This window comes from Nesoenas mayeri (assembly GCF_963082525.1).
Source record: "Nesoenas mayeri genome assembly, chromosome: 2".
In the NCBI taxonomy this organism is placed as follows: Eukaryota; Metazoa; Chordata; class Aves; order Columbiformes; family Columbidae; genus Nesoenas; species Nesoenas mayeri.
This window is the reverse complement of record NC_137543.1, coordinates 119,283,142-119,310,261: the sequence shown is the minus strand read 5'-3', so window position 1 is coordinate 119,310,261 and position 27,120 is coordinate 119,283,142. Positions and strand designations below refer to the sequence as shown.

The window sequence follows — 27,120 nt, the reverse complement described above, 5'->3', positions numbered from 1 at the left end:
AGTTTTACAGAAAAAACCTCTTATAAAACTACTAACTTTCACCTTGCACTGGCTAATCTGTTAAAGTAGGCTTTAAATTTATTTAAATGTAAATGTACATGGTGGGTTCCACCTCCAACCCCATTCCCCCCATCCAAGCAAATATGAAAAGTGTTTCATTCACTATCCAATCTCCATATATTTCTGTAACTGCTCAGGAAACAAACCATTCTTATATAAAACCTAAGAACTCAGAATACCAGGGAAATAACTTTTACAATGTGACTTCAATAAAAATCTTCAACTTATAAATAGAATCCTGTTATATATCATTTCTCCAACGAAGCAAGTTTAAGACAAAAAAAAAAAAAAGTGGAATGTAACCCCGGAAATTACCCAATAGCTTGCCACAGTTCCCAGATATATGGTAGAGGTCCAATCCAAACAAAGAAATGTTACCCGTAAGTTAGGAACAACTGATTTGGAAACATAGCTTTCCCAGGACACTGAGGAAACTGTATTACTAATTTAATTTAATGATGGTATTCCCATTTTTCATTTACAAGTTGTAATGCATGTATTCCAACCATTGACACAGCAAAATGAGTTGGTTGGTTGGTTGTTTTTTTCCTCCTGAAATTCACTTTATTTCTTCCAGTAGCGAGGGAGTGTAAGAAATGCAGGTGGCTTCCTTGTTTATTTGTTTAGTAGTAAACTGAATAAAGCTGCCAATGTTCTTACAGAAGCTAACGTAACAGTATGGTAGTACACCAAAAGGTCTTCAGCATAAAAATGAAATAATATTTACTTAGGATTCCCACCCCTAAGGAACATGCTGCAAGACATTTGTAAAAAGATAACAGTAAGTAGGGGGGGAAAGCACATACTATCTTAAATAAACTGCTCTTAACAATAGGGAAAAAATATTCAAACCAGATAGATCTCTGCAGCAGGGTCATAAAAATAAAGGGAAAAGGTCACTGAAGTATTTATAAACCTTGTTTTCACAAATGAATCAAAGTATTACTCTGTTTTCCATCTTGGCTTTGAAAATCATTAAGTAAAATTAAATATTTACAGATTTTGTTCTTTTTCTTCCACATAAAAGATTACTCTTGTCTTATTACCCAAGCATTACTGGATGCAAAACTATCCCTTTTCAAAAGTAAGTATTTCAGAATACCATCTTCTAAATTTTAGGTTCTTGCCAAGAAAAACTGATGTTATTTCACAAGGTTAATCTGTCAGTGAGTCTCCTACTGCTCAAAGCATCTTTCTAACAGTAACTCAAAACACATCAGAAGTTTCTCTAGGTTTTTGAATATTTAAGGTCAAATATTCCAGTCATCTCATTTTTTAAAAAGTGGTATAACATAGCAACAAAGAAAACTGAACAGACAGCGTGATAACAGAAAGGATCTGTATAACATGCTTTTTTGTCTTCTATTTCCACTTACTGGAAGAAACCAAGCAGGGAAGTCCAGCTGAAACAAGACTAAAAAAACTTTTAGCAGAAAATGAGAACTAGCTCCAGAAAGTCCTTAAACCACGTGAAAGAAGAAGAAGAAGAAAAGAAAGAAAAAACCACAAACACAATGATGAAACTAAGAACAAGGAAGCTAGCCCACCAGTGTTTGGGAAAACCATAACATGAAATGTTTCTGAGGAGAGAAGTGAGCAAATAGATGACAAGTGAACTTCTGAAACCCAAGTAAGATTGAAATTAAATTAAATCAAACTTAAAACCCACCCACGTAGGAGCTGAAGGCACATGAGTCCGAGTCCCTGCTCAGGAGCCCCGGAGGGGCCCGGCCCAGCCTTGGAGGCTCTGCCTGAGCTGTCCAGGCCGCGGGTGCTGAACAGGGCTCTGGCCTGAGAGGGGCTTGCCCAGGCTCTGGGTTTTTCCTCTTTTTGGCTTCAACTGAGTGGGTGTTAAACCCTGAACGATTTATCCTTGATTATTAGTCTTTTGTTAATCCTGTCATCAAGTGCAGTTAGGCAAATACCACAACAATGACATAAAGAGATGTATTAATACATGAGGTCTGCCTTCTGCAGCCAGGCCAGAATCAAACCCTTGTAATGGTTTTTACTCTCGGTCTTTAGCCAAAATTCATGGCTTAAAGAAACAAATACATTAATTTCAGTTTATGTAAAGGATAATGAGATATATACAAGTGTGAAAAAAAAAATTAAATCCCCCTTTATTTATACAGCACTAGTGTCAACTTGTATACACAGTCACAATTGTACTTTTGTCTGTGTTACAGAACAGTTTTTCATAGCCCAATCAGATGCTTTGAGTTTTAAAGAATAATTGAAGCTGGCTTTCTTGTTTATACAGGAAGAAGCAACTTCAAGTTTACTAGCTAACAGAAATACTAATATCAGATAATATAAGTCTATTTTTAATAAAGTCTCTTATCAATCTATCCTCCCGAATCTGGCTAGGCAGTTGCTGACAGAAACAGCAACTTAAGTTTTTTAAGACAGTTACTTTATTGTTAAATGTTGTCTGCTTCATTACCACCCTGGTCCTTTTTTGTCATACACATCTAGCAAATTATAGCTTTCTACAAACCTAATTCAAAGTAAGCAGATACACAAATTGAGAGATACAAAATCATAACAGTGCAATAAATACCCTTTCAGTTACATTTCAAGGCTATATACATTGTTGACACTGCATCTAATAGCTAGAAAAATTCAAATACAGTTAAAAAGGAAAAAAGAGCCATTCACATTTGTAATGAAGAAAGAACTACCCATTAAAAATGCATCAACTGCAAAGTTCTGCATTGAAAATTGGGAATTGGTTGTGAAACAGTAAGAATAATTTGTTGATTAGTTTTCAACTTGCAAAATTAGTTTTCAAAATAGAATACTCAAGGAAATAGGTGGTTTCCACTAAGAAATTAAGAAAGAATAAATAAACATCATCTGCTCAGAATCAGCTAAACCCAGCTCATCCTGCATTCCAGTGACAGGAAGAAACCGTTAAACTCAAGGTCCCTTCAAGTGCTATGATCATCAACAAAGAGAGTTTCACCCACACATCACAGCATCTTTTGTGTAAAATTTTGAGGGGAAAGGACATCGTATGCCTACTAACCTAAAAATAATAATGAAAATTCATTGATAATGTCAAGAGCAAGGCCTGTTGTTTTCCAACATACTGTGTGAGAAAGGAAGATGCAATGCTTAAGTATTACATATAACAATAACTGACTCTAATAGCTGACAAAGTATCTCTAATCTATACTTACCTCTCTGTGGACAAGTACTTCTGGTGATATTCCTAAACCTCAGTTACAGAGTTTAATTGTCAGACCATTCACTGACTTTCAGAGTTAGGAAAATACCTTTAAAATTAGCTTGTAGTTTAGGAGTTTCTGCAGAGGGCTATAAATCTAGCAATTTAAAGACATGAATACTGAGATTACAGAAAGAGCTCCCTTCCTTCAACAGAGGAAGGAATCCTTGTCAGTTATATACAATTCCTGACAAATGAGATTATGTTCTTCAAGACAGTTTTGTGAGTATACCAAAAGTTCTGCATGTGCAAGACTCACTGACTTAAGCTGCCCTCATGGTGTTGTAGCTGCACCAGTAGCTTAAAAACATTGCACCTAGTACATTTATCATCACTGCCTGAAGGAGAACAAGGCTCATTATGTCAAACTACAGTAGGAAAAATACAAGAAAAACAAGGTGCTGACTTGAGGCCTTTCTTCCTTTTCTATTTCTATATGAAATTTCACGTCTGAAGTTGAATTACAAGTATGTAATTTTGTAAATTTACAAATCTGTAAGGCATAAACAGAAAACTGATAGGATTAGAATTTAATATGTTGATGTTTAAGTTCCAGGCTTTAATGCTTCATGTTATATGTAAAGCACATTTACCTGGTTAGACCTTTGAGGAAACAAGTTACATCGGTTTTAACTTGTATGCACTTCAAAATACTGCTATAATGCAAAGAAAAACATTACATCACAATTTTCAAGTTTGGGGAAATGCAAATCAGAAGAACTGGAGACAAGAAAATATCTAAAAATAAATAACCTAAAATAGAAAATTCATCAAAATGGCCTCTCTTCTCTTTAAGAGAGTACTAATTATCTATTCCGATGTGTTTCTCTTCAGTGTTATTCCTCCATTAACACTACAGATATAACTTCTGTTAGATAAAACTAGGATAGCTAAGTTAAAAATCCAAATCAAATGTAATACCCAAAATTATGTCTTTCTAGGAAAAAAATAGAAAAGAGTCCTAAACTAAGACACTGTTTGTTTGTTTGTTTCAGGTATTTTATGTAAATATTTTGAAGATCCGGGTAAATCAATATTTATACAGATTTATTTTTGTAATTTCAGTTACTAATACAGGTGTAGCAAGTAAGAAGACTCATAAGCACAGAAGACAGCAAGATGGAAGAGAAAAGGGAGAAAAAATAAGAGGTTCTCAATAAGCTTTAGTGTGTCATAGGATCACAGAGACTGGAAAACAACTGTACCAGCACATATATCCGTGCATCCTGATTTCCTCTGAGTAGGAATAATGCAGCAAACACCACCACTCCATACAGACTTCCCCCCTCCTCTCTCTTGCTGACAAACTTGGCATCCTTTTCTGAGGATTTCCTTTGAGGTTAATATTTCCTGAGGTGCTTATGTTTTTCACTCATTCTAATTCTGCATCTTTGTGGATGGTGTCAGGCCAGCCACATGTTCGATACAAACATTTGTTTTTAAATGTATTTAAAAGAATGCTTGCATTCTACAGCTAACAAAGTTTCATAATTAAGAACAGGCTGCCATGGGATGCAGCTGTTAAACAGCCCAGAAATACTCCAAATCCATGATGAGAAAAGGAAGAAAAATAAGAGTCCCTAGAGGTGCATATTATAATTAGTATTTTGTGGCACTTTCTAAAATGCAGAACATTTTACAAATATAACAGCTACATAAAAGCAGAGACATTTGACTACTTGCAAGCATTTAAGAGCCCTCCTCATGTTGACAAATTATGCATCACCTTTGCATATTTAACCTGCAAGCTAAAGTATTTGTTGAGCAAAACAAGGGTGGAAAAAAAATCAGAATCTTCCCCAAATTGATACCATCTCATCTAGACCTGAATACCTTTCAGGTCTCCCATTCTAAGCTCATTATATCAGAGCTGTAGCTGGGGCAATTTTCACTATCAAAAGGCAGTATAGCAACACTAGCCCAGCACTCTGTTTCTCAGCATAGTTAGCAATCCAGACACACCAAACTAAAACCAAAGCTGTATAGCTTTTCAGACTTCAAAAGCCAACAGCATCCAATACCATGCTATACTCTCATTCCACACGCCACTACACCTGCCATTTTCATTAGTTAACTAATGGAATGGCAGAGATGGAAGCACCTGTGGATAGCAAAACACAATCACCACTTCTCCAGTACACTTCAACAGGGATCCACTTCGCTTTTCAGTGCTTTCAGCTACTTCCAGCTTTGCTGCTAAATATATGTTTTTCAGCAATAAAATACCAGGATAAAACACAAAATCTGTATGCCAGTGTTTTTCATCAGTAAATTAAAACTCAGCTAAAATAAAGATCAATATAATTAAAAAGCAGGCAACAGCCATACATAAGCAAGCATTTTTTCAGAGAGTGTCATGTCTGTTACAACAAATGTAAGGCAAGTTATACTTCGCATTCATAAAGACTGTTCAATTTTTCCAAGGGTTGAAAGAAGTTACAGAAATTAATTACTACAGACTTTTCTAGTTCTACTAAAAGCAAGGGCTAGAGCAGAGGTCCTGGAAGGTTTTTTGCTGTGTCACTTAATAAAAAATGAATTCAAATATTTAACAAGTTTTTTCTTTAAAAAAAAAAAAAAATTAAACTTATACAGTTGTTAAAACTACCTAGATCAAAGATTGTAGCTAGCCAGTCCCTAAAAGAGAATCAATACTGGCCAGAATTCAAAAAGTAGAATGCTTTTCACATCCACTCCATGACCTCTTGTTCCACGTCCGCATAAAGTTGCCTTATCTGTGTGGATAGGAACAAACAATCTCAACACTGCTATCAGCCCAAGTGCTCTTTATAAATCTTAGTTCTAGCCCACTTCTCACAAATCAACAAACTTCCCCAACTTATTAAACTCTTAAACGTCCAGAAATTATATCATCCAAGCTTAAAACTCTTCTGAGCATTTCTTCAGAATAACGCTTTAAAGTAAAATGTATAATCATTAAATACATTTAAATGGTTGGCTAGCTGCACACCTGTAGAGGGAAGTCATATACAGAAGCCCAGCCCCCTAGAAGGAACTCTTGCCCTCCAGCTCCAAATGTGTTCATCATTTCCTTTTGACTTCGGCTGAACGCAACCGTGTTTTACAACTGGAGAGGCACAGTAGAGACACAAAGGAGAATAACCTGGGCTGACCCACACTTGCACAATATAAAACACATTATTTGCATCAGCCTTCTTATTTCTTTGTTTGCAGCAGAACTAGTCCCACTTTTGCAAGGAATATTTCCTCCACTCTTTAGGTGTATGCTGTCACTGGATCTTGATCTTATCAAGTGTGCAAAAACCCAAGTTTATTTTAGCACACATTTTATTAGGCTAGCAATGCAATTGGTATTTCCTCCAAACTGGAAGCTATTTCAGTATTGTATTTTACTTCAAAAGCATTTTAAACAGTTTGGTTTTTTCATATCCACAGCTACAAATAAGCCCAGTATCATCTGTCTTTGAAAACGTTATTACTTACAAAACACACAAATTCGTGGATACGAGACATCTGGATATAAATTAATCCAAAGCTGAGCTGTAGCAAATATCCAATTAAAGTTAACTGAAGTGTAATATAGTTCAGTCCTTAAGAAGCGAGGTAATGCCTGTACACTTGTCATCCAGTATCTAAATGTTAGGACAGATGAATTAGATATTCAAAGGGTGCTTCTTTGATAGCATGCAGTCCTTTTACATACGTGAATTTAATGCTGTTTTCATTCACATGCTATTCTAGTAGATAATTTCTCTTCAAGCAGCAACAGCCTTATAGCTCTATTGCACGGATGGAGCAGGTATTTTATTTCTTTACACCACAACTGAAAACTATGGAAGTAGTTTTCCAGTTATGTTTCATTGTTTTGAAATTGCAATTAATCAATAGACTGATAAATCTTTAACAAAAAGTAGGGTCGTTTTTGTTCTGTTTTGAACTCAGACAATCTACTTGTCATACATTTAGTAGTATTCCCAATATAAAAATAAAACAAGTATCTATCTACACTGATCTGACTACCCCTAACAACTACATGCACATGGATAAAGGAAAAACAAACAAACACATTCAAACCAATCTTAACTGACCATTAAGTTGCAAAATCACAACACTGAAAAATTAAAAAGCTCTAGAAGAAAGTTGCATAGGTAACCCTGTATTTGGGCACTTCACACCTGAACTCAGTAATAATGCCTTTCAGGACACTTCATCAAAATCACCTCTGCAGAAGAATCACGTTTATCCAGTTTAAGAGACTACAGGAGCCCCAAGTCACTTGCTGCACAAGCATAATATGCCTTCCAGCACTCAGAATGCAGGTGTGCGATTTTAAATTCATTCTTCTCAAAAGACAGCAAAACACCCAAGAAAATGGAGAGCAGCTCCTCAAGTCTGTAATCTTAGACTGCTTCAGTCCTCCTTACTTTAGGCTACTCCAGCCATCCTTACTGAGGCATAAAAGACCATGAGAAGAAAGAGGACTGAAAGTAGTTAAATGAAGGTACAAAGTAGTTAAATGACCATAGAGAACTGTATGTTACTGTTGCCATTTTCTTTATATTCTAGAGATTGTCCACCATTATCTCTTTGAAACAACTGATGATGCTCTGCTCTATTTGGTAGAGACACAGCATTTTCTCCAGTCTGGTAAAACTTTTCCCCATACTGGAACTTCAACTGATATTCATGCTCAAGAATCAAGGAGGAGTGATGTTCTCCAGTCCACAAGAAGTAAAACCCTCATAGCTGCAGAAAGGCAGGATTCAACAGCAACATGTTTTTCAGGGAACTACCTAAGATTCATGGCAAGGAGACAATTTTGTTCTGAAAAACTATCACCAGGTTGAAAATTTTTTTTTATTTTTTTTAGATTCTCAAAATACTGTCTATGTTCAGACAACCTGCAGAAAGCACTTCTAAGCAGACCCTTCTTTTACTGCACATGGAAAACTTCACCAGTTTTAAGTTTCTTTCACAAAGGCCACATCTGTTAGTGTACACTATGACAGTTTTTATTTTAGCACTGCAGAGGAACTGCATTTAGGTTGCGCTCAGCATAATTCAGCAAGAACCCATCCTTCAATTTTGTGTCAAATTCAATACTCAAAGACAGATGCATCTTTATTTCAGTTAGACATGGGTCCCTCTCCTTTTGGCATTGAGTCCTACTAATATTAAAAATGTTATAAATGCCTTAACTATATTTCAACTCAAGTGAATGTATATACACTTTACGAAAAAAAAAAAGGCCAGGAGAATCATAACACTGTACTCACATAGCAAAGAATGTAATTTACTAGTGTTGATACTACTCCACATGCTCAACTAACCTCTCATATCTAACAACACCTTCAATTCTTAAAACCTTAATGAAGTTGCAGTATAAATCAATCTGACATAAGGACTAATTATGGTAGCCTGACTAGGAAGTGTTTTGGAACACTACTAGCTTTAAAAGCCATTTACAGTTAAAACGTTGCTAAATAATTGCTTTATATAAATGACACTTCATATGGAGAGCCAAATAAATTGTAACAGCCGATTTTTTTTCTTGCCATTCTTCTTAGATGAATTTATTATAAGTTAATAGAGGACATGCAAAGTGCATGCCAGACGAGAACTCTGTATTTATAGCACACTAAGTCAGCAAACAGAATCTACTAAAAATAGCCACAATGGTATGCAGCACACCCACCCCTTTGGGGACTATTCACAGGCTGTGGTGGTCTGATTTTTAGACAGAGCAGACAAGGAAGATGAAAACACCCAGGTAGGTCAGTTCCTAAAGACGACTAAGAGTAATGGAGCCAAATCCCACGCAACAGTTGGTATTCTGTTTGGCAGGCAGTCAGACACCCCAAGCCCTATGAGAGTTTCCTGCATGTTTCCTGATCTCTCCAGGTCACTACTAGGCAATTTCCATGCAGAAAACAGAAGCATGTCCCAAGTGAAAGTGAGAACCAGCCTCATTCTTTCTACAACTTACCCTCCCGCTTTTGCAAGCATCAGGAATTTGAAGCCAACCAAACAAGAGATGTCAAAGAGCTGTGGATGCACACTGAGACATCCTTAAGAAAGTCACAATGATCATTTACAATGGAAAGGTGGCCTTGGGAACACAGGCACTTGTTTAGGAAATATCTAACCAGAGATAAGACAGTAAAAACACTTTTCTGGATGCTTAAGAAGTGCTCTTCTAGTTTTACTTGGGTAATAGTGGTTTTTATAAAAAATTGCTTTCTTTTGATTGATAAGATGTATATTATTAAAGATATTAAAATACAGAAACTCAGAACACTCAAAGGTTTCTCACTGTTTTCTTTTCATGGCTTAAACATCTGCAAGAACAACATCTTCCATTACACTCTAAATGAACACCATCTGTAGAAATGACCATATGTCTCTCCTGAAACCAATTAAACCATTAATGAACAGCACACATGCTGCAGAAAAATCTTGAAAATAATCTAGACTTGGTTCATGTACCTGCAAATTGCAAGGAAAACCTATCCTAAAAACTCCATAACATTATTCAAAAGTTTCATGCAAGGCTAAGACAGCACATCAAGAACATTAACATGATGAAGTTTTCCATGAGCAGCTGGAAAGAACAGGAGGAGAACTTACCCAAACAGATGGGTAGGCACCGTGTTTTAAAAATAGTTTTGAATTTCTAGCACTGACAAAAGGCTTTTTTTATAAGACAAAGAAATTACTTGGAAGGTTGCTGGAGACTAGTCTGCAATTATGTGAGAGAACATGAAGAGAGGCACACTGTCAGGATATCAGGGTTGGATAGGTATTCTGAAGACATTTAAAAGGAAGGCCTTTGTTTGAACTGGCACTGCAAAGGCTCCATCAGGTATTATCGCTGTCTTGGTAGCCAAAAGAAATATTTATATATGCCATTACAATTAGTCTGCTTCCCTTTCTTCAGACTGTTCACTATTTACAATTCTGCCATAAATGCAGTGCTGCCATTTCTATTATTTGGCTTCTCTTAACCCTTTTTTGTATACCAGGCAGGAAAAGAAAAAGAAGCCCTTCAAAGATCCTCCATCACTCGCTTCAGCGTTTACTCCAGTGCCTCAAGCCTCTCATCATCATGGAGACCTGTCTTCAACCAAAGGAAATGAAACACGGCTCCCAGGGGCTTTGCTAGCACTACCAGCAAATCCAAACGTTTCTTTTCGTTCATTTGTCCAAACACTTAAAATTTGAGACTAAAAGCACTTCCCTGACTGAGCTAGAGCAGGGGGTGGTGGTGCTGGACTTTTTGCTACTTTTTCCTGTGCCCTCCTTAGACGAGTTTCCGTCTCTGCTGCCTACCAGGCACCGTATGCTGCCCACTCTGTGTATGCAGGAGCAACAGAGGAGTCCACTAAACACCAGAACAGTGAGACCCTGAAAAGGCATCGGATTCCTCAAATCCAGCTGTCAGAACAGCTCTTCTAAAACTCCCAATCAATAGACTTATCCTTGAACTGCTTTCCTAGCACACTGGATGTTTCAGTCTGTATTTTGGTTAACGGAATACTAATATATTTTCAAAACCTCCCACATCTTCAGAGGCTGCAAAAGTGACTCTTCTGTCTCATTTTAGAGTCAACTCACCAGTATAACCGAACAGAAAATGAGACACATATCTATCTCCCCCCGCAATCTGTGGTTGTTGTGAGTTATGTGTATGTGTACAGACATGTTTGTATTTCTCTCTGCTTTCAGACTGGTGTCCATTTTAACTTCTTCTACAATCAGCAGACTTCAGCCAGCCTCTCATTGTTCTTGCTCTCTTTTTTTCCAAAGTGGACAAACATGGATATGATTGTGTTTCAATAGTGCAGCCAAGTGAACAGAAACAAATCAAAATACCGAGGCAAAGACAGCTTCTTAGCTTTCACCGTTCCGCACCTTGTAAGACCTACGAACTAGAACAGCTAAACTATGTGAAAATGCACATGGGATTTTTTTTTTGTATTCATAACAGCAAACAGCAGTGTTATCGTACATCTTTAAAAAGGCAGAATTTTTATGGAAAACTTCTAGTTTTATTAGACTAAACCCTTATACGCTTTCCTCATTCTGAATGGTCAAGAAGTAATTTAGAGAAATATATATTGTATCAAAGATTTACTGGCCTTCCTCAAATATTAAAAAAAAAAAATAAAAAAAAAAAAATAAAAATCCAACTGCCAGAAAGAGAAGGTATGTCAGGTAGTACCACGGCACACTGGCTGAAGCTGCAACAGCAAGTTTCACTGCTTCTAACATGATTCACACCCCTAGGATATCCCAACAGTCCCACTGCAAAGCACACTTTCCAACGCTTCTCCCAAGTCAGGGGGCAAAGACCTCTGAGCTACAACTTTAGCTGACAAAACAGGAGCAGCACTGAAGTCTGAAGTGTTTTAAGAGTTTCACAGTTCCTCAAAGCAATAGTACTTGTGTGATACTGGGAGAGAAAGGCAAGGAAGTGGCCAAAAGATAGTCTTAAGCCCCCAAGAAAGGTGTGAGAAAGATGAAGAGAACCTCAAGACCATATTCAAATTCCATATAACTAAACAGATCAGATGGAAAACAAAACAAAATGCAGCTTTCCAGGCAGTTTGAGAGATGTCTAAAAAACTTTTGTGACTTTATGTCATTCTTCTACTGATATCTGCTTCCAACAAGTAATTCAGGTTATAACCTGGGGCTTTCATGAGCTTTCTTCTATAGAGTAGAAGAATTAATTCATTACTTCTACCAGCTATTACTACAAACAAATGCTACTGTAACATACCTATCAGGTTCTACCCATACTGTGTTATGTACATTCAGCAGCTGGCAATAAATCCTGAACTGTAAAGTACAACATAAAAAAAGCCTGATCGCTATCTGGCCTGAGAAGAGAACAACATAACAAACTCCTTCTCCTAACAAAGTTGAACAGATGCAACTTGATCTCCAAATTATTACTCGAAGTCTTGAGATAGGCCCGAAAGCTGTCAACAGTTGTGTCTGGCAACATGATATATTTAAAAACCTGTCTATAAGTACATCATATAAAATTGTAAATGACCATATATAACACAACCTGAAATTTTTACATAATACTTGTATGGTCACTGCTCAATCAATTGGAAAGAAGAACTGATACGGAAATTTAAGACTCAATATGTAACATTTCTGCCTTGTTCAGATGAATTTTACATATTCTTCCCTACAAGACTTTTAAAGAGGAAAAAAATATTTAAAGGCTTTATTCTTGTCTTACAACAACATTCCTAAGAAGAGATTTACATTTGAACACCAGAAGGATACTTAATACTACGTGTTTTCACCAAGATCTCTCCCTGTTGTGACCGCCCAGAATCACAAACATGAAGTGAGTTCTGAGGAGCTGTCAACATTTTTAGTGACAGAAGTAACACATCAGCAGTTACCCAAAGCAAAGAAAATTCCAAAAGATCATCCATTTTTAGTTGAAACAATTGTTGCAAGCACCATTGCCAAAAAATAAGCTATACTGTAACTACAGCGGTGGCTTTGCTGCAGTGCTGACAGTTTACACAGGAATACCTACTGGCTAAAAACACAGTGGAAAAACTAACTGTGGATCTCGGGGCCAACTCTTCTACACACTGTTCTTAACAGAAGGTAAGAATATTTATTTTGGGGCTGGGAGAGAGGGGAAGTCCCATTCACTGAGGAACAGAGTGGGAAACTACTGATCCAAATTCCTGATAACAGCGTTATCACCTCAAAGGAAGCCGGAACCCAGCGCCGTGTTGCAAGAAAGTGCTTGAACGTCACGCACAGGTTTGGTCTCTGCATCTGGGAGTGCCGTAAGATCCTATGGAATTTGGGCCTCGCTCTGCTTAATGCTCTAAGCCTACTCCAGGCATGCTCACAGCACAAACATACACACACATGTATATAGTGCAACCAAGGCCTCAATTATTTAGTGAATTGAACTCTCCCTGAGATGAAACCTAAGCTTACATAGCAGCATTTACTCCATTATACATTCACCATAAAGGTGCACTAGCCTGAGACTAGACAAGAACATGAGGCCCTCAGAGTCAGGAAAGGCTGTGCTTACTACAGTTCCCATTGAAGATGAGAAATAATTGATCACACTTTCCAATACATTACATATAATAACATAATACTTTTTATATTCTCATTCAAATATTATATTAACAAGCACAGTAGGGATTTAAGTATGTTACATTAGAGAATTAATACCTAGACATTACTTCAGTACGTAAAGCTGCCCAGTAAAAGTGACAATATGGTGTAATTCACTAATAGCAAATTAATTACAGTAATTTAACAAACACAACACCCATGTGTCACTGACTGATGAAGCCAAGCAGCATGCCTAAAAACATAAATAGCTGGAGATTCAGTTCAACCTATGGAAGTTATTCTAGTTCTTTTTTATTTTAATTTTCATAGAATTGCCATGCTAATCCTCAAAATTAATTTCAGTAATTTTCAAGATAAAAAGAAACAATTTGGGTAATTTCCAAGCTACAAAACAAGGGAGGGGACTTCAGGCATGCTTATGATACACAAGATAAATGCCAGATACCACACCTAAACAAGCTTGAGCTAGTTACCATCAGGGCAAAAACAATGCTTCAAGTTATTTTTTACCATGCTAATTCTACTGGTGTATGATCTCCAGTGGGGCTACTTGCTCCAAGCATCCAGTTATTACAAGGAATCAAGAAAACACAAGGCATGCAGCTAAATAAGGATCCCAACATTCAATGTGATGTGGAGTAATGGATCGCTGATATCACAGAATATTTTAATTGAAAAAAATAATGTTTCAAGTGCAGCCTTATTCACAGGTGTTGCAGTATTATGACTAAACAATTATTCATCCTGATAAGAAATACTAAGATTTTTAGAAGAGAAAAAGCAAGTAGATTCATGACCATCTTGTGACCACATAAGGACAGTGTATCTTGAAAATTGCTACTCAAACTCCTAACATATGGCATTCTTTATTTATTAGTCAGTAGATGACGAGAGTGCACCCCTCCTGGTACTCTTCCTCAGCAGGAAAAGCAAAAAGCTTTGCATTCATTTCAGCCCAGATCCCCTTCAGTATGCCAGTTTCAGAGATTTGCAAAACACAAAATATGGTATAGTACAGCAATTAACTGTAGAAAAATACAACCAAATTCAGAATTATTCTGAAGAGACCTTCCTGCATCTGAATAGAGCTTCCTAGGTTATTGATCCTCATCATTGCATTTACATTTAATCCACTCCCTCCTGGCAGCAAGGCAGGTTGCAAGACAATGTTTAAGCAACAAGAGGAAAAAAACCACAGAAGTTTTACCTTTGAACAACACCTGCCTACATGTTTTAATGATTCCTTTGTGCTTAGCACAAACTGCGCAATACTCCACGATAGGGCATCCTTTCATCACTAAGGGCAATGCATGCACCTTCTTCCCCCACAGCTACCGTGACAGTATAATGAGCATCCTTGCAACAAAGCACTCCTATCGAGCAGCCTGGCACTATGAGAGTAGTTATGTTTCCTTTCTTAAGGGCAAATATCCCTTTATTAGAACAGGGTTTGACAGCTTTCTGTTAATGTTCAACCACCGCGCTGGGAGGCAGCAGTGTCAGATCTAGGAAGTAACAGCTATACTGTTCTCAGGTCAACACACAAGAGCCCAGAGGTGGCGGGTCATGGGACAGAAACCCCACCAGGGTAGGACTGAAGAGAGCTCTGCTCTGGCTAAAACTAGGTTGCGTTACAGAAAAGAAGAAAACCCAGCCTGCTACAAATAGAATTCACAAACAGATTAATTAGAATATAGAAACACAGGAATTTTACAGTAGCCTCCTCTTTCTCAAAATAAAACTTCTGGGGAAGTTGGTTGGTATTTAGACAGGTTATAATACATATATATAGATATATTAGAATTATGAAGAGAATGAATCCATTGCAAAAGTCACCTTGCACCTTAATGTTTGACTTAAGTGAACAACGACCTCTAGAATAAACAGTACTGAAAGTAGTCAGTAACTTTGAAAGCAGCTGGCAACTTATAGGCAGATTTTTAACTTAAAGAACACAAGCGGTAAAATGCAAAGCCCTATTCATCTCAATATCACAGAAGAGACAAAAAAAACTATGACAAGTTGCTCCACGTCTAATATGCCCCTTAAAGGGCCTTAGCTTCTTGGTTAATTCCGAGTTTAGCAGAGTGTTTCTCCTGCCTCAAGTGCACACGTTGCCATCCTCAAGACTGTACAGGACCAGTGGTGCAAGCCTGTCATGGACAGCTATCCGGCTCTCCTCATCTCTCAGGGAGAAAATAAGGAAAGAAACTTACTTCTAACTTCTGTTTTTCTTAATCGACTTTCAGAACCAAGAACCCAAGAACTTAGAAAGAGGAACAGACATCAACTGCATATTAATCAGTACCTAAAGAGGGGTTTGGTCTGATTTTAGAATAAACGGTGGAGACACATGATCCAATTAAATTCTAATTATGTAAGTAGCAGGCAAGAGTATTTACACAGGCACTGATTACAGCTATTAGAGTCTAAAGTCGCCAGCCGGAGAGGCTCCGCTTCCTTTTCGCCGTCCAGACCGTACCGCCGCGGAGTTCGGTTCATTTTTAACCTCCTCCTTTCACATCTCTCGTTACAAACAATAGGAGACGCTGGCCTGTCAACCCCGTCTCCAAATCGTGATTCCCCCCTCCGGCGGGCGCAAGCTTGGAAGAGTCGCCGCTCTCCCCAAAGTGATGATTCATGACCCGTCCCACCTCCGGGCCGGGAGCCGCGGAAGGAAAGCCCCCACATTCCCCGCTGGGGACCCCTCACCCGCAGCAGCGAGAGAGGCACCTAAGCCCCCCCGCCGCGCCCGCTCCGCCGTCCGGCCCTTACCTCCGAACAGGTGCGGCGAGAGGTGAGCGGGCAGCGAGCCGATCACTAGCCGGGGCCCGCCGGAGGAGCCGCCGTCGCCCCCCGTGGGCCGCTCCCGGCCGCCCTCCTCCGGGGTGCTGTTCACCGAGTCCTGCGAGCCGTAAGGGCCGCTGCTGTGGGGGATGTTGAAGGCGGACTGCGCGGCCCGGGCCCCTGAGGCGCCGGCACCCCCTAAGGACCTGCTCCGGGGTGCCGACCCCGCGGCACTCGCCGCCGCCGCCGCTCCTCCTGTGGCCGTCGCGCCGCCGGGAGCGGCATGAGGCGCCGCCGCCAGGTGCGCGTACCGCCCGCCAGCGCCTGCCGAGCGCCCGCCGGTCCCGTTAGCGCCGCCGCTGCTGCTGCTGCTGGAGGAAGGTAAATCCCCGCCCGAGTACGCCCGGGTGCGGCCATTGGCGGCGGTGGGGCTGCTCTGCTTCGCACCCATGGTCCCGCCGCCGCCTGGCGCTGCCCGGTGCCCTTCGCCGCCGCCTTCCCCGCGGCGCCCGAGGGTGGCGGGAGTCCGGCCAAAGCGGGGGCGATCCGAGGCGCGGGTCGCGCCGGGGAGAGAGAAGAGGGTGCGCCGAGGAAGGGAAACAGGTCGCTCGGTGGGTCGGTGTCGAGAGGGGAGAGCCGCCTGCCGGGATCCGACTCAGCTGGCGGCCCCGGCGCGGCCGCTGCTCGCGGGTCTGGGGCGCCACCATGAGCTGCTCGGGACGGTGCTGGCTCCCGCCGTGCGGCCGCTCGGCCCTGCCGCCACTGCTGCTGCTGTTGTGCCTGCTGCCGCTGTGCCCGCCGCCGCCGCCGCCATCCTCCTTCACTGTCGATGAGCTGTGTGAGGGGCAACGGCGGCAGCAGCGCCGCCGAGGCCGCTCGCTCGCCCGCGGCGCGCTGTGCCTGTGCCGAGGGAGGCGGGAGGGGGCGGTCACCCTAGCGCAGCCGCTCCTCTACCGTGTCGCCATACTGGGGGCGGCACCAGCGGGCGGGATAGGGAGCGGTTACAGCGGTAGGGGCCGCCGCCTCTCTTTCCCCCCCGTCCGCGAACCGGCCCCCGGCGGCGTGGCGGGTCGGGCCCGCCGTCTCGGCCCGTCTCACGCAAGGTGGGGGGCCGAGGGGAGAACCTGCTAGGAGGAGGACGCAGGCGGCCGGTTGCCTGCTGGCCTGAAGGGGGAAGCCCGCGGGGCGCCGGAGCGGCCGCCCCGGCGCAGAGGGAGTTAAAAGCCCAACTGCCGCCAGCAGGAGCTGCGCTCTGGCGGTTGGTGGCCGTTGGCGGCGGCCGATCCTGGGGCTGCGCTTCGTGCTGAGTCCCGCCAGGTGAATGGGAGAAGCAGCCGCAGCGGGAGGCGGCTCGGTGGGGCGGGCAGGACGGGGGTGACCAAGCGTGGGACGCTGTCCCCCCCAAGGCGGCGGGTGCCCTCCTGCCGCGCCGCTGCTCCGTTTGCCGTCGCAGCCTCAGCGAAGCGCCCGAATGCCCGGGCTCCGGGCCCCACAGGGCGAGCGCGGCTCCCGGCTCTGCGGCTCCCGCGCACCGACTGAGGGCCGAAGGGCCCAGCTCGCCGCTCCCCAAGCCCGGGTTTGGCGGGGTGGTTGGTGAGAGGGCCGCTCACTCCCGTCGGGAGCTTTCCCGGGTAGCGGGCTTCCAACCTGGGCTGTTTTCTCGTATATCTCGTGGAGAAGCTGGACAGAAAGAACGAAAATCTCTTTTTTTTTTGGTTCACAGACAACATTGGAAAATCCTGCAGACCTCAGTCTCTCAGTTTGAGAAAAACTTCCCTTATGTGTACCATTTGTACTATAGATATTACGTGCAATTACTACATGTATTATGCTTATGAAATGTACAAATGTCCATTACATGTACATGTATCTTTAACACTCATCCTCAGTTGCAAACAATTTCAAAGGCCTCCCTTTTCCCCTTATTTTACCATCTACTACAACCACATGCAGTTGCTTTATGGTATCAGTGCAACTCACAGTTAAATTTGCAAGAAGATAAACCATAGCTGGGGATGGCAGGAGAGGTTACCAGCCCTAACACTACATTGTAACACCACTTTTCTGGATAGCTGAGACACTCTGAGTAATCTGGAGAACAAGTCTTATGAGGAGTGGCTGAGGGAACTAGGGCTGGTTAGCCTGGGGAAAAGGAGGCTGAGGGGAGACCTTATTGGACTCTACAACTGCCTGAAAGGAGGTTGTAGCATGGAGGGTGTTGGTCTCTTCGCCCAAGTGTAGCAAGTGATAGGACAAGAGGAAATGGCCTTGAGTTGTGCCAGGGAAGGTTTAGATTGGATATGAGGAAAAAATTATTCACAGAAATGGTTGTCAGGCATTGGAACAGGCTGCCCAGGGAAGTGGTGGAGTCACCATCCCTGGAGGTGTTTAAAAGGTGTTTAGACGAGGTTCTTAGGGACATGGTTTAATGCTAGAGTTAGGTTATGGTTGGACTTAATGATCCTGGGCGTGTCTTCCAACCAAAATTATTCTATTATTCTAATCTGAACCCCATTTAGAGGCTTCTGTTGTAAACCATTGCTGGTTTCAGTAAGAGGCAGTGATTCCACAGCTGTCTCATGAACAGCTTGGTCTTTTGTTTGCCGGGTGCTGGGCAGACAGCTGGGCTTGATAATCTGCTGTCCCAAACTACATCGTCCCCACTTGTGAATTACAAGCTGCTGTCTCTGCTAGCAGTGGTAGGTACCTCCAGGTAGATCAAGCATGAGTGTCTTCTAGACAGGTTCCTACAGAAAGAAAATCAGCTCTGCCACTAGCTACTTTTAAAACCCTTGGCTAGCTTCAGCCAAATCTATCAGAGACAACAACTATAGAAAATAAGTAGCTATGTAGAAGATAGAGACTCTACTAATGTTCCCACAGAAGGGAAAGCTACCATAGGAATTCCTATCTTGCAAGATTCCAAGAATCCGCATGGGCAAAGGATATTGCAGACATGACTCATAATTTCTGCTGCTCACAGGATGCCTGTGGTGTGTTCAGCCCTATCGGAGCAGGTTTAGAGGACAGCATGCTCAAGAGTTTTATAGTTTTTTAAATTTCCACTACTGAGAGCTAGTGGAACTGGTCAGCTGCTAAAATAAACAGCATTTTGAAAGTAGTATGTTGCTACACAGTACTTTCTGTAATTTCTTTACAGGGGATCTAAGAGTTGAGTGGGTATTAAATACAGGTTATATTTGGCTGTGAATAACTTTTTATTCAATTTAGAATTTAAAAATTTTATGGGGAAAAAAAAAGCCGTTAAGACATCCAAACAGTTACTTAGTCTTAGAATCAGAAAATTACCTTTAGCAGCATAGAATATTTCACAGAAAAGAAGTTACAACAACAGGACAGCCTGTGTTCCCTTCTCAGAGAATGTGACTTGCTGGTACAGTGTGATTTTCTTTTTTCTTTTTTGGGGGAGTCTTCAGTTTTTGTTTTGCATTTAGGGTATATATTTGCAGTGCTCTCACTATCAAGTGTGAGCCTGAACAGGACATTTATCACAAAGAACACCTCTATTTTCAGAAAAGCCATATGACATGCTTCTGAACCGGCTTTCTTCCCAGTTCCTTTTATAAATGGTTGGATAAAAGTTTTTCTACATACAGAAATTGTCTTTATATAGCCAACAGTACAGTTAGGTTTTTGAGCTAACATTTCTTCTAACAACTGTCGACTAGCCATTAAGTCTTGTAGAAGAAAGTACCTGTCACTGTAACCTCAACCCATTTGTTCATTAATACACTCCAGAAATAGTTTGCATAGAAGTTTCCTACCAAGCACAGAAGCCAGTGACAAGAGGAACCAGTGCAGAGAGAAAGGAGAACATCTTGCTGCTGACCATATTCCACAGATCTCAAAGACTCAGTGGAAAGCAGAGAGTTACATAAACATTGACTTCTGTGAGCCCATATGGGTGAATGCTGTTATGAGTCCTGTGGAAATATATCTATCTAGGCAATCTTATTTGTCATTAAATAAGCACAAAATAGGAACTAACCTTCTTGTTCCTTGTCCAGAATAGTGGAAAAAACTGGTTTAGACAGGCAAATATACTTGCTGTTCTTTTTTGTAAGCTGCATACCTCCACTTCTGTTCCAGTTATACTACCTTGTCTATCAGCAAGTGAAAATAATAAATGAACTTGTTTTTTGACCAGTTACCTTGAAAATACCAGGTGGCAAGTGTGCCCTGAGCATACAAAATTAGCTGTGAATTCATAATACTGCATGTTTTTGTGTGCTAATAAATGGTACAGGGGTCTGTGTTTTGCTCAACAGTGAGCTGCATTGACAGATCATCCTCTCCCCTCCTCTTCCCTTATTTGTTGGCTTTTACAGGGACACTGAATCAGGCTTTCAAGCAAGGTTTCATTTCTGACAAAAGGATCTGACCCTGAGCTAATAAAGCCAGACAGAGGTTTGCATTCTCTTTACAAAAGTTTAAAAACTAATGGCACTTGCTCATACAACTTAATTTTTAGTAGCTCATGTGGGCTCCTAATAGAGTTTGGGCGACTAGATTTACTGAGCAGATACCAAACTAGAGGTGCATGTTGTGGTTGGAAGGGATCAATGCAGTCTTTACACTGCTGTATATTTCAGTTGTTTAAAATAAGTAGTGCTGCACACCACTTCTTCACAGATACTGGAAACAGAGACTTCTAAACTGTTCAGTTGCTGATAGAGAACACAAACCAGAACTGGCTTGTGCCTCTAAAGTAAGATGTGTAAAATACACATGCCTTACATCTGCAGCTAGAGTAAGCCATCCAGCAGACAAGATCGTTATATGTTCCCATCTGTAAGCTGAGGGAAATAGGTCTCATATTTTGCCTGTCAGTGTGACTACGAATTATACATAAACCTATTGTAGGCATATTTTTAGATATATTTTGGTATCAGTGTATCTCCAGCTGGTAATTGGTGTTTTGAGAGATGTAGGAGACTATTTTATTTGGTATCTTAGATTTTTATTTGCATTGAATAACTCTTTGTACATCTTGACTTTAATCCTTTGAAGATTTACACATACGCTTACTCTGATGTACAAAAAACAGTCCTGCAACATGTTGTGATCAGCCTTCATGGAATAAAAAAAATAAGCAGCTCATAAATCTTGAGGTTTGGGTCCTAAAATTATCCTGGAAACATGTTATGATGTTTACAAGCATAAGGAAGTTTATCCTTGCTTTATAAAAATTCTGCTTAAAACCATCTATCTTTTGTTTAAAGTTTATGCTTTTCTGAATCTTCTATCACACTGTAAACAGTATGCTGTATTTTGTACACTGGAGTTACCCATAGAGAAGACTGATGTTCACAGAAAAGATAACAGAGTCTTAAAAATAAACTGACATTTTGACTGAACGTATTGATTGGCCGTTCTGTACAGGAAAAAGCACTTGGAAATAACTTACTTGAAGAAATAGCAATTCATGCTGTGCATGCCATTACCACATGCTATTAATATAAAGTTGTACTATACAAAATATACTTTAGTCTAACAATTTTAACAGGAAAGATGATTCACTATAACAATTTCTAAGCTATTTTTACATTCATGGTCGTATTATCAGCCACTGAGTACCTTCATAGGTAACCAGATGCAACACTAAATGTCATTGGTATGAATTTGCCATTTTAGTGCATAATCGGGCCAGTGTTGTTACTGATAATTGCATTAATTTTACTTGTTGGTGGCTTTTTTGTTATCACCTTGCATGAATTATCCCATCGTGTACCTTCCTGACCTTTCACCCATCTATAGCCCCCCCAGCACTATCTTCCTTCAGAAGCTGCTGTGCAGACCATTTTTATTTGATGCTTAAGGAATAACAGAAGACAAGTAGTTGCTTAGACTGTGCCCGTATCCACACTAAAGGCATTTGCACTAATTCATAAATAAAGTGCCATCAATATGTGTTTATCTGGGCATGGTGTGATACACACATCTGTGGGAGTTCAGGAGTAGATGAGTTGACATACAAAGGTCCCATCCAGCTAATTTTTCTGTTTCTGTGGTTTCTAAGAAGAGGGGGTGGAGGACAAACGAACAGATGGGAAGTATGTTTACTCTCTCTTGTTTTCAGATCTTGTGTGTCAGCACTCAGCAATGCAAGCTCAACGTGGATTCAGGTTTTGGGGGAGGACTGTTGATGGCCTCAGTTCCCTCTGCTTCTGTAGAGGGAAATACTGAGAGTCTTTAAAGGTATATTCCCAAATTACACTGTTTGGCCTTGCAATGTAAAGTGCGAGACCACGAAACCCTTCCGCACCTAGAGAGGCAGCTGGCTTTGCACAAAGCCTTATCTGAATGGTTCATGATGGTTAATAAAGAAGGCACTTCAAGTCTTGACACAGGGAATATTACACAGGTACATGAGTCTTGAGAAGCTGATTGCAAACAAGCTCTTCTACGGAATACATCTTTCATTAGCAGTACTAATTGCTTGGATGCTAGGCATCTGTAGAAAGAGGTGAGTAAATGGAAAACAGCATTACAGAAACAATAACAAAGTGAAATGTGTAGGACTGACAGCAGGTGGTGGAGCCATGTGACATTAGATTTGCCAAGTACAACTTGTATTCTCTCAGGCTCTGTATTATCTGCCAAATATTACCTTAACTTCTCAGAATCCAGGAGAAAAAAATACCTTTGTCCTTATTTTTGCACAGTATTTGCTAATATTTTCAATTGATAGATTTAAGCACTATTTTAGTATTCCGCAGCCTCCTACTCACAGTCTGCTACTGATAAGACTAATGATGAGAAACAAAAACACACTAGGTAGTTACTCATAGGGCTTTTAAGCACAGCTGAGCTGCTTGGGCAGTCATGCGTGTGTTGCAGTGACTTCTTGCAACGCAAGTCAAAAGGACAGATACAACCTTGAAGTACAATAAAAGCAAGGCATACTGGTGTATGTATTAGGGTAATACTTTATTAACTAGTGCATAGCGAGGAATACAAAAGCATGTAACTGGATTTTTCTGAAGGCCTAGATCACAGCCACAGCTATACCGAGTCGGGAGGAATGTCAGCGAGCTCTGCTTCATGTTCTCTGCCAGTAGCGTTTTCTGCCTCGGCTTCTGTGCATCACGCCTGGCGTAAACCAAGCACGAGGGTGGTGTAAAAGGCTCCATCTGTTGTTTTGGCTCAGATCCACTTGACAGAAGCCGGAACCCATGAAAGTAAGGGATGAGAAATCAGAGTTGTGAACCCGCTTCCTCCTCTCCTCACTTTCTCCTTTCCCAGTTTGTGTTTCTTCAGGATCAAGAGGAGCAGTGTCTTGTTCTAGATTGCTGCTTACAAAATGAGGGGAATCGGGGTGCTTCATGTGTCTTCCTCAGCTCTTCCATAAGAGCACAGGGATCACTCACAATTTAGACAGCTGGACTTAAGTTTCTTAAAGAAACAAAATGTTTTCCAAAGAGTGATAGAAACCAGTCATTTCATCACAGAAAGCCAGCACACACTTCCTAGTTGTTTGCTTTGCCCCAGGCTGGTTTCAGTTCACTATTCAGAAAGTGCCAGGCAAATAATAAACCAGATTCAAGTTAGAACAGTCCTTGTAAGAGTCTGGTGTAGCAAAGCATTTCTAGATGATGCAATGTCTTTCTAGACAATAGGAATGCAAAGACTCAGTCTCGTCAGCAGGTTCATGTTGAGATGAATACTGTTAGTTACAGGATTAATCATTCCTGTGGTGCACCTGTTCAACACTACCTTAGCAGGGTCACAATTTATCAAGATCCTTCAGAAACATTTCTTGTTCTTTATTATTTTCTAAACAAAGCTTTTACTCCAGAGCCATGGCAGCTCCTCTTTAACTCAACTGTTATATGGTCATGAAATGGATAGGGCCCTTTTACAGCCATATTAATCCCAATCAAGGACAGAATGCAGTTCTACACTTACCATGTCAAGTTTAAACAGTAAAGAAAAGACCTGTTTTGTAGGAAGGACATCATGAGGCTGTAAAGACTCGGATTCATTGTGGATGGCAATTCTCCCTCTTATTAAAGGGAAAATGCAGAGCAATCTGGTATTGCAAGTCCACACTGACATCTAGTGCTGAAAAAATTGCACTAGTCAGTGAGGAAACAAAGAAGGAAAAAGGGGTTGGACTGGAATGAAGCATCTAAAAATATAGCAAAGCATCCCTCCTGCTCTATGGAAGTGACTGGCAGTTTGTGGACCTCTCCAGTGGGTAGGAGGTGCTCTGGCTGCATGATCTTGGGTACTGTGGGGGCATCCCTTGGAGACCTGCATGGGGTACCAGGTCTGACAGCCAGACAGTCAGCATTGCAACCCCTGGCTGCACTGAAAACTGCTCTTCAGGACACGAGGAATCTTGAGCTGTGACTTGTTTTAAATTTGCTTTGTAGCTACCATTACTGTAGGACTTGGCCTGGAGCAGCATAACTAGTAGGACACTGCTGCCAATCTTGATTTCTGAAACAAAGGCTTCACAAGGATGAAATGTTCTCACCTTCTAATCTGAGAAGAGAATTCTATAGTACATTACACAGAATCACAGAATGTCAGGGATTGGAAGGGACCTCGAAAGATCACCTAGTCCAGTCCCCCTGCTGGAGCAGGAGCACCTAGGTGAGGCTACACAGGATGGCACCCAGGCGGGTATTGGAAAGATTCCCTCTCTAACCTTTTCCTAGGGAAAGGAGTAATTTGTTTAACATTGGCTTTTAGTTGTTAATCTTCTCTTACATTCTATTTTGATACAAAACATTCTCACCATTTTTACATGCACACACAAAATTGCACTTTGTAATATTTTACTGTGCCTTTAAGGGTTAGCAAAGACTGTAAAACAAAATATTTGTGATTATTCATTGTACTTTCTACCTTCCGTGGGGAAGTATAAAGTAATAATAATAATGTACAGAATAATGAGTGTTTTTCAGTGTCTTAGCTGCCAGCGCGCTTCCTTCCCTGTCACCAGGGAAATGGTGAGATTAAAACCATGTGCTCTGTGTGCTTCAGAAGCAAGATATGCATGCCAATGTTGTATAAATCATCAAAGGAGACAAGCAAAAGGACAGATCCAAAGCCACCCAGATCAATGGACATTCCCCCCCCAAGCCCCGCATTGAATCCCAGGAGCTTTGGATCAGGTCCCGGTGGATGTCAGAGCTCTGCCAGCCCCACCGAGAAACTGTACTCCAAACGCTGCCGTGCTGTTTGGCAAGCCACAGCTGTGAGGTTAAGCAGAGGCTGGCAGATGTTTGCTCCATGGAGGAAATCCTGGTGTTGGCGAGCAGGATTTCTCAGCGGGACCCAGCACAGGGGTCTTCTTGTTTCTCTGCTTGAAGGCAAAGCAGGTCTTCACCTACCAGCCATTGCTATGTGTGAGGATGTCCTCTTCCTCCAGAAACCCTATGCTGGGCAGTGGGGCACGTCGGCAAGCTGTATCTCCTACCACTTTGTACGACCTGGACGTTACCTCCTCTTTCACAGCACAGTGAGCAATGAATGGCAGGATTTAGCCCTTACTGCCTTGCCAGTGTGAAAGCCTGAGTAGAAAATGTGACTTTTGTCCTGTCCATAGTACCCTTCCTCCCCTTATGTTCAGAAAGCCCAAGTGCTCAGATACAATTTCTTCTTTTAATTTTCGCAGTTCTTTATTTTTCTGAACAATACTCGTATAGAAGTAAGCATGTTGTCACATCTAGCCTGCATTTCCACCCTCCCTCCCCCCCCCATCTCTTGTAATTAACAACCGTATGCAGATTTTTAAAACATTTCAGACTCTTGTGTCTGGGCTGGACAGATTGGGATGTACAAGGAGGATTGGCAGGCCCAATTAGACAATAAGTAGCATAAGTAGCTGTCAAAAAATACGGTTATAGCAGGAGAAAGCATGTGGCATCTCTTACTAGATAAGCTAGAATGATTGGCATTCTCAGTCAGAAACACTCATTTTTTGATTTACTGAGGGCTTAAGACAAATTTTTTCACAGCTGAGACCATGCAAATCAATCATTAAAATGTAGAGTTACAGTCTGATGTCAGTTTAAATTCCATTAATATCTGTGGAATTATGCCCAATTTATCCACCCAAACTTATAGGGTCCAAAATTTAGTCTGTAATTATTATTATTAGGAGCAAAAGCATGCCAAACTGTATCACATGTCTAGAATTTTCTTGAAATAAAAGGTAATGGAATAGTAAAACCTCAAAATGTGGAATAGAATAGAGTAGAATAGATAAACAAGGGAAACAAGAAGGGAAAGTGAAAGATTAAAAAAGAAGGAAAATAAAATGAAATAAAAAAAAATAATACAGGAATTTAGGAAAATTCCCTGATGAAATTTTAAAACATGGAAAAAAATTCCACATATATAGTAATAACATTGAATTAAATAATTTCAGCATCAGTGTCATCATATCATGTTCTTGTCCATCCTTTTAAGCTTTTAGGAGGGCCCAAAGGATATGTAATCTTGTGGTAGCAAATTATTCAAGAAGGTGCCACTAACATCTGAACGGTGACTAGTTTGCAGAGCATATTCGATGCAGTGATTGAACATCCAGTATTAATATATTCAGCTGACATTAGCACCTAAGCCTTTAGGAACACAGCAGAGTGTATTCGAAGCAATATTTTTTTTCAGTAGAGTGCTAGGCAATAATGGAGATAATCCCAACTAAAAGCACTGACTTGCTTTGTGCAGAACACAATCTATTATCATGACATTTTAAATTAATTTTGGGGAGCAGTGAGTTAGGTTGAATGCTAATAGTTTAGTGTCCTGTGCTTAATATTAAATTCTCCACCGGATCGTTTGCCTTGTGTTTAGGAGTGTGGTTCAGTGAAGGGAACACTCCTGTTCGTACCAACAGCATGAAGCAGGGCTGCTTGTCGGTGAGGGCTGTGGGACCGCAACCCAAG

General features: G+C 41.0%; 1 protein-coding gene across 1 annotated transcript in view; it reads right to left on the bottom strand.

Annotated features, from left to right (window-relative positions):
* The window catches only part of ZNRF2 (zinc and ring finger 2), a gene marked incomplete at its 3' end in the record, with an annotated part of 52,881 nt that extends 36,225 nt beyond the window's left edge, over positions 1-16,656 (bottom strand). Inside the window, exon 1 of the mRNA XM_080339314.1 lies at positions 16,184-16,656. Coding sequence (XP_080195440.1) covers positions 16,184-16,646 — 463 coding nt within the window. The 5' untranslated portion in view covers positions 16,647-16,656. The remainder of the gene's footprint in view (positions 1-16,183) is intronic.
* Between the last annotated feature and the right edge of the window lie 10,464 nt (positions 16,657-27,120).